Source organism: Lytechinus pictus, chromosome 4 (genome assembly GCF_037042905.1).
Source record: "Lytechinus pictus isolate F3 Inbred chromosome 4, Lp3.0, whole genome shotgun sequence".
In the NCBI taxonomy this organism is placed as follows: domain Eukaryota; kingdom Metazoa; phylum Echinodermata; class Echinoidea; order Temnopleuroida; family Toxopneustidae; genus Lytechinus; species Lytechinus pictus.
In genome coordinates this window covers 24,521,404-24,533,342 of record NC_087248.1, presented here as the reverse complement: position 1 = coordinate 24,533,342, position 11,939 = coordinate 24,521,404, and the positions used below count along the sequence as shown (strand labels likewise).

The window sequence follows — 11,939 nt, the reverse complement described above, 5'->3', positions numbered from 1 at the left end:
GGTAATTTCGACGCCCCCTTAAGGGGGTATGCTTCAATATGCCAGCACTTTTGTATATGTAGCAGATGGAGGAAACTCTACTCTTTCGTATCCATATAGTTTTAAACCAATAAAAGTGGCTTTACTACATAGCAGAAACACTTTCTGCCTCAATGGGGGCTCGAAAATGGCACATTGTAAACTGTAGTATATTTCATATGTCTGTCCGAATACGTTATGTCTCATCGGTCTCCGTGGGTCAAACAAAGCTAAAGCCTGTTTAATAGGTACCATGCATGTTGCAAAGCATGCACATGCACACTATGATGGTTTCGATCTATAACTTTGATGTGAACCTCGTGTGCATGCATATTGTGTATGGAGTTAATTAACGCCCATTTACCGGACATTTGCGAATGCAGATTAGTTTTCAAATTGTTTGTTTCGAATGTGTTCAGCGCTTTGTGTTCAAATTGCACGAAACGTTTTTCCATCACATTGGGCGTATTCTTAAAATTTTGGTAGGTGGGGCTCGAAAACAATATGAGAATCAAAGTGGTCCTCGAGTAAAAAAAAATTGAGAAGCGCTGCGTTAAATAACTTCTAGGTAAACTTGTTATTTAAATGTATGGAGAGTTTGCTTGCCAAAAGAGTTAGACCCGCTTTTAATAGACAATATTGCAATATTCTTTTGCGAAACTATATTGTCATGATATACTACCCTACCATATTAATATAAAATCGGGTTGAAAAGATTTCTTACGGTCTTCATATTTTTTTTTATATATGTTTTTTAAAAAAAACCATAGTGGATCTAGCCCCATTTGCAAACAAACTGAAATGGATCCAACCCCTTTTGATTTCTTTTTTTTTTGCCATTTCTATTCATGTTTTAATAAATGGGAATATCAACCTTTCTTTGGTATCATCACAGGGACTGAAAATCTATGCACTGAAACAAAAAATACAATTTTATGAAAAACGGATCTAACCCCTTTTGCAAGTTAGCTCTTCATAATTTATATGGTTACATCATTTATATTTTTCTCTCATATTTTGGCAATATTCTTAAGCGAAACTAATCTGTCATGATACCTGACCATGTGATTTTAAATTTGGTATGAAAAAAATATGAATGTCTTCATATTTGTTTAATTATTTTCCCCAAAAAATTACCTTTGTGGATCTACCCCCTTTTGCAAACAAACTAAAATGGATCTAACCCCATTCGAAAAAAAGGATTGTTGTTAGCCATTTTCGTTCCCTTTTTAATGGGAATTTCAACTTTTCTTTGATTATTTAATTAACTTATAGATCTACTAGAAATATATATATATTGAGACAAATGAAAATCGAATTTAATGAACAATGGATAGACCCTTTTGCAATTAAACTCTTCATATATGGTTACATTTTTTTAAGGGAATCGTTAATTACTTTTTTTTATTATACTGATAATGATGTATTCCTTACAATTCTTACTTAAGAAAATATTGTTTGATAGAGAGAGACACGCTTTTTTAGTTTCAGACATACCCTCGTACACCATGTGAATTCAGTATTGCTAGACGTATCCAGTTCAGAAATAGGTGCAGATTGGTCATCTATCTCTGACGTTAACGGGTTTGGTTTCTCCTTGTCCTGCTTGCAGACGTCTTGATGGCCAGTGTTGTGTCTAGCTACTTGTGAGTATACCTCCGATGAGACACCAGGTTGGTCCGGTTCACTTAATTGAGTTGAATCGCATAGGCTAGCATGTGATACGCCATGAATGGTGATGTATCTCATGTCCAACTCATCAATGTCACAAGGCTCTGGAACCTTGGTGTTAGAAGGATCAGCGACAGGAGTGGATCTCTTCTTGGTTGAACTTGTTGGATGTGTTGCAAGTGTACGACCAGCGGCACACTTAGATCTATCCTGAGCGATGTGATCTGGGCCTTTGGTATGACAAGAAGAGCCATTGTCCACGACGTAACTTGACTGAGAACATGCTTCAACTTTGCCACTATTGACGCCACGGTCACCTGAAGATTCAGTTTGGGCGGGTTTCAGGTTTACGTCGTTAGAAGGCGGAGGTTGGCGACATGATGCGTTACCAGTTTTGCCATTTTCACCAGTTGAAGAGCCATTAAAAGACGATTTGTGGCGATTGCCTTTTTCATTTTCTTTTGAGTATTCAGCTGCTTTCTTCGCCTTTTCAATTATTTTAAGACCATAAACATACATCCTCAGGTAGTAGAAGTAGTCATATACTTTCTGCTTACGGCGCATGTACGTGCCGATCCTGGCACGCCAAACACTGAGAGAGACAGGCATGGTGGCATCAGGAGACTGCATGACAAATGATAGAAAAGCATTCGTAATAAGATGATGAATTCACTATGTCAAGTATTAGTATAAGCTTATAAAGTAACAATTTTGTGCTTTTTTTCAATTGTTTTTACACTGAGCATATTGATTGATATAGAGTTTGCTAATTTTGAGAGATAGTCAATTTTCTGAATACCTGAAAAAAAATGTAAATGATGACATCCTTAAAAAGGATCGAAAACATACATCGTAATTTTTCAGACTGTTCTGCAACGCAAATGAATTAGGATTGTGGTGACCGTCCGCGTTCGCGGAGTGTGAGTCGAGTGTCCTCACACCTTCGAAACAGCAGAGGTGAGGGTGTATGTGGGTCTATGCGGGAGTGGCTTTGGGGTGTGAGAGAGAGATATCTACAAACCGCCTTTTCACACGGTAAAAAAAAATCGTAAATTTAACAATGATTCCAGTGAAAATAAGGCTAATGACGAATTGTTAGCACGTGTGAAACCAAACTAGAACAGAACGCTAATCACAATCATGAATTTAAATCTTACTCTGGATGTGAATTCCCGTTAAGTTTCACTCAAATAATGGTACGTATTTTGCGTGTGAAAGGCTTGACCTCCAAAACATCTCTTGGAGACAGAACTTAAGTGACCTTTCAAGCCCTTCCAAAGATAATACAATCATGACAATTGTCATTAACTAATCGTAGTTTGTATTTTCGATGCGGTGCTTTGATTGGCAAGTCACCAAGGACCCATACCGCCTTCGCTCGAGAATTCGGATTCAAATCATAGTTTTTAAGTGAGCGTGTGAAATGTCCCATGATTCTAAAGACGAATTGCAATCGTCATGACAATTATCATACAATAAAGCATTATATTCAATCAATCATTAACCTCGTTATCAAAGTTATTCAAACAATACACACCATTTATTTATGTTTGTTTCTTATTTAAGTAAACAGAAACTTTGAAATTTATTTATTTCTGTTTGATTCTTATTTAAGTAAACAGGAACTTTGAAATTGTTGTTAATACAGATAAACTGTTAACTAATATTCCTAAATCACTATCAGGCCTTGTGTAAAGTGCGTCAATATCTTCCTTTCCGTGTTTTAACCCCTTTGAACGCAATAGGCCTAAAGTCCAAGATAAATCAATAAAGGAAAACAACATACAAATATGATTTAAAGGGGTAGTTCAATTCAATGATCAATCAATACCCCCCTCCCCCCCCCCTATCATCCAATATATATTTTTAACAGATTCAGCTCTTCGATAGCATTTAATGGGATATTTTGTTACCTGATATGCTCTGACAATTTTGAGAGTAAAGGCGCCAAGGCGGGTGTAAATTTACAAAACGGGTGCCAGGTAAAATAGCCAAGGGGGGGGGGGGGTTCAAATTTGTACCTCTGCCATTTTTATATTGAATTGTTAATGTGAATGGTCTGGTTGTATATTTTAGTTTTAGTTCTCTTGAGTTCAAGTTTATCATTATTGACATGCCATATTTCTTTCATGCGTATCAATCCAAATATAAATGGTGGTAATATCCATCAACGTCTGAATGCTACACTAATCCGCTTACCCATTAACATCTAGCTGGCTTATCATTTTTATGACATGGAAAGTTTATTCAAGATAAAAATATATACAAAAATAAACAATGATATTGGTGAGAGGTAATAATACAATAAACCCTTTAATGGTATCTGCTATACGCTAATACAGATGGGTCTTACAGCTCATGATTTACTAACAAACTGTTTTGGTTTTCTCTTGGTTTGCCAACATTGAATTTGATGTTAAAATCCTCAAATTGGCCAAAAAAAAACGTATTGCCGAAATGCTCTGCACGTTTTTTGCTCTGATTTAAACTTAAAGAAAAAATGGTTGTCAACTGTTTTTATACCGTTTGATCTCAGGCATAACATACTAAAATACACCAGAATCCGCATCCTGGAAAATTGTTATTTTCAAGATGATTTCTAAGATGCCCGACATTCAATAAAGATGAATATAGCTCACTCATTATTCAGCTTAGATATCCTTTTTGGGGGGAAATCAAGTGGTCTACATGGTCTAGGGGGTAATAGAATTGGTTGATACAGGTTAGATTGATTATAAGCACTCCAGGGTACCTGTAGAAAATCCAATATGGCGCCCAAAATGGCTTCCACTGACGTAGGCTAACCATCCAAAATTCCTCTATTTCCTACTTTAGTTGCTCTAATTTGGTTTCTATTCAATAGTTTTAAAGGTGAAAAGTTTAATTAGGACAGGTTATAAGGACAGTCAGTGGTCTTGTTTCTCCAAATATCTAAGTTGGTTTCCAAAAATATATTTCAAACTCGCTGACATATGCGAGATATGCATTTGATGTCTAAACCACTGGTTTCAAGGATGAAAGTACACAAGGACAAGTTACATGTACAAGGACAGTCATTGGCCCCGTATGGTTTAAAAATTCAAGATGGATTCCTAAAATTAATTCTGAAATGGGTGATAATATTTAAAACGCATATAGAGTAGCTCTGTTCATACCTGCATGGAATATGATTGTGGTGTGTTAACACTGGAATCAATGGTCAGGTCAATTAACTTATTAGGACAAGTTACAAGGACAGTCGGTGGTCTGGTATGTACCAAAATCTAATATGCCATACACATAAAAACATTACAAAATGGCTGCTGATACTTAAAAAAGTCGATATGGCACATTTTATATCTGTCTTTTAGATATGATTGTGGTGTCTAAATTATGGTTTTAAGGGTCGAATGTTTCATTAAGGCAATTGTATCAAGGCAGTCAGTGGTCTAGTATGTCCAAAAACCCAGATGGCTTCCAAAAGTGGAGTAAAAATTGTCTGATGGTACATGTATAGTTCGTTTAATATATGCATGGGGAATATGGGTTTGGTCTCTAACCATGGTTTAAAGGGGCAAGTAGTACACTAGCATGATTAGGGAAGGTTACAAGGACCAGTGGTCTGGTATGTAAAAAAAATCCAGGATCGCTTTAAAAAAATTGTATAAATTGACTGTAGTTACTTAAAAGTGGACATAGAACATGATATTTGTTGGTGTCTATATTATGGTTTCAAGGGTCAAAAATACTTTGGGTCTGGTTACAATCACATGCAGTTAGCCGTAATCCAATTGTCATTCACTTATCGTAGTTTGTATTTGTGAAGCAGTGCTTTAATTGGCAAGTCACCAAGGACCCATACCGCCTTCGCTCGAGAATTCGAATTCAAATCATAGTTTTTTAAGTGAGCGTGTGAAAGGTCCCATGATTCTAAAGACGAATTGCAATCATCATGACAATTATCATACAATAAAGCATGATATTCAATCAATCATTAACCTCGTTATCAAAGTTATTCAAACAAGACACACCATTTATTTCTGTTTGTTTCTTATTTAAGTAAACAGAAACTTTGAAATTTATTTATTTCTGTTTGTTTCTTAAGTAAACAGGAACTTTGAAATTGTTGTTAATACAGATAAACTGTAATATTCCTAAATCACTATCAGGTCTTGTGTAAAGTGCGTCAATATCTTCCTTTCCGTGTTCTAACCCCTTTGAACGCAATATGTGTTAAATCCAAGACATTACATTTAACTGTTAATGTGAATTTTATTATATTTATTATTTAGTGTTTCCTGAGTTCAAGTTTAGCATTAGTGACATGCCGTATTTTTTCAAGCATATCAACCCAAATATAAATGGTGGAAATATCCATCAACGTCTGAATGCTATACTAATCTGTTTAATTGTTAACATCTAGCTGGTTTATCATTCTTATGACATGTCAAGTTTATTCAAGATAACAATATATACTAAAATAAGCAACGATTTTGGTGAGCGCCAATAATACAATAACTCCTTTTTTATGGTATATGCTATACGGTAATACAGGTGGGTCTTAGAGCTCATGATTTAATCTGATTTACCAACTGTCTTAATTTTCTCTCCTGAAATGTATACCGAAATGCATTCATTTGCCTTTTTCGTTACTCCTTAGTATAATTACTCCAAACTGTAGGTCATTTTCGTACCTAGAAATTTTACAAGGAAAAAAGTGCTGTCTATGTAAAATAACACACGCATACACGCAGCAACCCCACCCCCCCACAACGTACCCCGAACATTACTGCTTCCGGGGGCCATGCCCAAATAGGAATACTATTGAATATTATCGGTCCGATTATCACAAACAAAATGCAGAATTTATAAGGAACCTATATGTTATTGTTCACTCTGCATAGCCCACCTGCTAACTGGTTAATGATGATTAAACTTATGACGATGGTGGTGGTGGTGGTGATGATGGTAATGACGGCAGTGGCGTAACAGGCGGGGGGGCAGGGGGGGCAAGCTGCCCCCCCTGGCGGAGCTCACCGGGAAAATAAAAAAAAAACGGGAAAAAGAAAAAAAAGGGGGAGGGAAGGGAAAGGGAAAGGAAAGAAAAAAGGGGAAAGGGAAAGGAAAGAAAAAAGGGGAAAGGGAAAGGAAAAGGGAAAAGAAAACTAAGAAAAAACATTAAAAAGGGAAAACGGAAAGATAACGGGAAAATGAAGGAAAAAAGAACAAGTGAGAAAGAACAATTCGCCCCGATATACAAATACATTAGCATGATTAGTAAGACAGGGAAATAAATTAAAGATGACAAAAAGGCAAACAAAAGCGGGAAATAAAGGCAGAATGGAATTAGCCAAAATCTAAATGGGAAAATAAAGAATAGGGACAAGATAACGTACACTACCGGGCTGCCGAGGATTGAGATAACGAGCGGGAAGAAAAATTGATGGTATATAGCATAATGTCGTATGAAAGTCTATCATAAAACTTGCTAAATCTCCCAAGGCTCTGTCCAAGAGTCAAGACCCCGTGCAGTGGGGACTCTTCATCTGTAATCTTTAATGGGTTCTATGACGGGCCCCTATATTGACCCTTCCTGCATTAAGCTTTACGTTGAAGCACTGGCGTATCGGGGGGTGGTTCCACAGCCAGAAGGAAATAAAAGAAAATAAAGAAGGCAGCGAAATGAGATGAATGAAAAAAAATATATGACATGATATTTGCTATAATGATGTAAAATCTATCACATAATTAGAATTTCATTTTAACAGGCCATTTTTTTTCTGGCTCGCTTCGCTCGCTGGCGACTTTTTACAAATTTTCCCACATTTGCTATGGTGTGCCCCTCACAATATTTGGATGATTCCGATACACACTTGAATTTATGTGTTGTGTTAAAGCTATATAAATATACACGCAATTTGATTAAAATAAGTGGCCATCTGTAAGGTTTAAAATGGCTTTGATATCAAGAGGTTCCGGGGCTCTGCCCTGGACCCCACCCATAAAGCATTGTTATATGGATGAGTTTGGACCATGGCCCCCAAAAGTTCTACAACCAAACAAACAAAAATGAGGAAAGAAAGGAAAGTGTATTATATTTTTCTGAATATCACGTAAAAATCTATCTTCATGTTAGATTCTCATGAAAAGGTGATTTTTTATCTCGCTCGCTTCGCTCGCTCGGGACCTATATTAAGCTACTTCTTGCCAGAAGCGCCATACTCGGCCCCCTCGAGCATATAGAGCTTAAATCCTGTTCACCGTGGCGTACAAAAAAAGAGAGAAAAAAGGAAAGATAGGAGGGTGAAATATGATATCATCTTTTTAACATTATGTCAAAATCTATCACAAAATTTGATTTTTACAATAAAAATGTCAATTTTATATATATATATATATATATATTTGCCCGATACGCCATATCGCCCCCTCAAAATTGTTGCCTTATGACGCCATTGCCTGTTCCATGATATGACCGGGAAATTTTTGGCTCTTGTCCCCCCTGGCCACCGACCCCTGTTACGCCGCTGGATGACGGTGGTGGTGGTGAAGATTATGATGATGATGATGATGATGATGATGATGATGCTGGTGGCGAGGATGATGATGATGACATTGCACCATCCAGTTTTATAAAAAGAAGGGGGTTTGTTGCCATACTATACTCATGGAACTTTTGCAAAAACGATAGTGATTTTCGGTAAGGGTTAAGAAGCTTATATGGCAGGATATCGTTGTCTACTTCTTGAGACGTACACTAGTTTGATAACAAGATAACGTATTTCATCGACCTTCCGCTATAAGGCGTAGGAAGGGACGGCGACACAAAATGGAAATGAAGTCAGGTCCAGATTTGAGAAAAGTAGACTGATTTAGGCAAATCGTGTTAATGCTGAATTAGGAGTGTTTTAGCATTTGAGTCCAAATATGGCCTTTGCCAACCTTGAATATGATGTTAAAGTACTCAACAAAAGTCATATGGCCGCCATATTCTACACACTTTTGCTCCATTTTGACATGCAAAACATGCCAGGAGTGTTTCCCTTCCTGGATGCGGATTTCGGTACATTTTTTTTTAAATATGTTATTCCGGAGGTCAAGAAATAATAAAAACTGTTAAAAAACCATTGGTTATAAATTTGTTCCGGGTAAGGGTAGTTTTGGTCGTATTCACCCGTCTAATAATGCTATTTTAGTGAAATGATCTCCTTCATTTGGGTGAAAAAGTACTTCGCGCAGATATTAATTCATTAACAGTTTAGGCCTAAGCCCAGTGGCTGCGCATGCCAAGGCGTTTTGAAAGGCTTAAATAGTACATAAGGTTGAAATTTTTTCATGTAAAGAAAAAAAAAAGATGTGTTGTCTACAAACACACATTTTTTTATTGACAAAAAGAAAAAAAAGTTCGGTAAGCACTCTTTTTCTTAATCTTTATTTCTGACCTCTTTCAACTTTTGTCTCTATTCTCTCCTATTACACCCTTAGTCATTTCGAGAAAAAAAAATGCTCAGATCCAACAACTTTATAAGACCTTAATTTGCTAAGAAGCACAGTTCCTATGGTAACCGTCGGATAAAACATACTTGTTTTATGATAAACAGTCATTTGTTGGATTTGCTGCTTCGATCGTTATGCTCATCCTTATTACTTATTACTTTTTTCACATTATTGTTCATGAAAACGATTTAATCTATTCAGTAATATCAACGCCAAACATATACTGCTTTATCTCCAACAAGTTGATTCAGATGAAAACTGAAAATATCAATCAAGCAGTACAGCATTAAAATGTAAGGACTAAATTCAATTTTAAAATTGAAATATGTTCTAAACTTCCAAATGCTCACTTCTGCAAAACCGATACATTATTGAAAAGTTCTCCAGAGTTACTCCTGGTTATAAAACTGGGCATTTTTCTCTACAAGCTAGTACAAACCTTTGTCATATTTTTTCTAGACGTTTGAGAAACGTATATTAGGTTGATTACACATTTTGACAACAAACATAAAATGTCCCATAGTCAGTCAGGTATGGAAAAATTTATATAGAACATTACGAAAATAAGCAGGGGGTAACTCTGCCGGGGTACATGTATATCAACAAACCAATGGTTTAATTTTCATAAACCTGACAAGAGAATTTCAAACTGATGGAACATTCTAAATATACAATATTTGACGAAAAAGAATGTGATATGAAAAAGTTTAGGCTAGCCCTACATGTAGATCTACATTTTGTTTTCTTCTAAAAGTTAGGAAAAACGGGGTCTATATTTTTTTTCAAGAAGGATATGATGAAAATCGATCTAATCAAACATGATTATTGTCTTTAAACACCATAAGAAATATTCACCCGATTCTCTTTCAAACTTCATAATGATACCATGAAGAAAAATTGACTATGTAAGATACCTGTCTGTCGTGACGATGACTTGCGACATGAATCAATATCTCGCTGTGAAAACTCAAAGAGGCATACCCCTACATAAGAGTTAGTAACAAACTGTCCGACCAAAAATATGGTCTTACATATCTGTAAACAGCTTTGAAGAGTTCCAAGTTGTCAATTTTATCGAACGTACACAAATTAGGTGCAAGAGCGAACAAAAGCTGAGACTATACCCAGTCCAGAATCTTAAACTCTCAGTGAAGAATCCAAAGTAATTGCCTGGTCTTCAAGTACGCGTCGAGACTGCATGTATCGAGAAGAAATAGCTGGATAGACATAGAGCTCGGTGCTAGTTGCCGCATACCCTTAACTGAATCTTCAGAAAGAGCACTCCAGTAGCAGAACATCGAGTCATACCAACACCTAAAAAACGCATGCGCACGCACAAGCAAGAGAAAAAAGTTTAGAGAACTTTGTGCACCCTTGACCTTTGGAGCAAGTTTAAGGGGCCTTAAAAAGCGCGATGTCGGTCTATCCAGATTTTTATTCCCAATATTGTATTGTATTTGGTCATCCCTCTTTAAATTCATTGGCCAAGACTAGGATTCGTAGATTTTAAAGTCACATATTGTATTTTTTGTGGAAGGGCGTAGTGTACTTGTTCTGACTCTAGCCTTGAAAACAGAGGGTCGTGTGTGCGAATCCCATCGCGGTCTAGCTTCATTTGGCAAGGCGTCGATCCACACTTTGCCACTGCCGACCCAGGTGCTAAATGGGTACCCGATAGGATTCAAAAGCAATTGAGTCTTTGAACTCTAGTTGGAATGCTCCCCAGTGAGTGGAGAAGGTACATACGATACAGGCGGGCATGCAAGGATCTGATGACAGGGGTAATATGCTGTAAAGCGCTTTGGGCCATTATGGGAAAAGTGCTACATATATAACAAATAGCTATTAGTATTATTAATGAGCAATCCCTAAAGGTGATAACACATGATATCTAATGGATATACTCTTTTTGAAACTTGGTCATCCACAGGGTCTTACTTCTATCTACAATCTTTTACTTCTCGTCCTCCATTATGAATACAGCTTTGTGATTCTATTTCCGGTGGCCTCAAAAGGTCGTGTTGTTGCTCTTTCCAGCTATGGATATCAATGGTAGAGACACGTTATGGGGCGTTTATAGCGTAAGCAACATTACATTCCCAACTCAGCATTTTGAGTATGACATGTATTGCTATATGTTTATTTTACGTGCTTGGGTATCCATTCTTAACCCTAAACAGGCCGGGGGAGGGGTTGAATCAACCCCCCCCCCCCCCCCTCAACATTTTCTGCGATCATTCCGCTGCGCGAAATTTTTTGACCGCGCCTCTCGCAGAGTTTATACTTTTAAGTCTATTGCATCTTATCGAGACCAAATTTACGACGCCTGGGTACGCGGTTTCGAAATTACGCAATATTTCGTAAGTGCATGTCAGACCAAAAATTGTTCCAAAACGTGATTTTGTGTACAAAGTCATTGCAAATTGAGTTTTCTAATCTTATTCATAAAGATATGATTATTTTTACTTTAAACAGCTGAAATCAATTGATTTAAGCATAATTATGCTTCAAAAAGGTTGTGCAATAAATCTGGTGAAAAAACAAATAAAAACAAAAGTTTGAAAAAAAAATACATAAGACATTCATAAAACAATAAAATACATAAGAAATTGATTTCCAAACCGAAGTTTTTTCTATTGCGATTGTTGAGAATGCTACAAGGAATATTTTTACTAAAAATCAGCATTCTAGGAGCTTAATTTAGTGATTTCGAGCAAAAAGTATGATTTATGCATAAATTAGCATAATTAATTCATATAAAATAAAATCTCATT

General features: G+C 36.5%; 1 protein-coding gene across 1 annotated transcript; it reads right to left on the bottom strand.

Annotated features, from left to right (window-relative positions):
* Positions 1 to 499: 499 nt before the first annotated feature.
* Positions 500 to 10,445, bottom strand: LOC135153902 (uncharacterized). Its single transcript, XM_064098703.1, has 2 exons — positions 10,080 to 10,445; positions 500 to 2,313 (listed from the first exon to the last, which is right to left on the bottom strand). The coding sequence occupies exon 2, from the start codon at positions 2,296 to 2,298 to the stop codon at positions 1,462 to 1,464; it is 837 nt and encodes a 278-aa protein (XP_063954773.1). The 5' UTR covers positions 2,299 to 2,313; positions 10,080 to 10,445; the 3' UTR covers positions 500 to 1,461.
* Between the last annotated feature and the right edge of the window lie 1,494 nt (positions 10,446 to 11,939).

Excerpts from the sequence above, each read along its gene's own strand:
- LOC135153902 (XM_064098703.1), bottom strand. The coding sequence starts at position 2,298 with ATGCCTGTCTCTCTCAGTGTTTGGCGTGCCAGGATCGGCACGTACATG.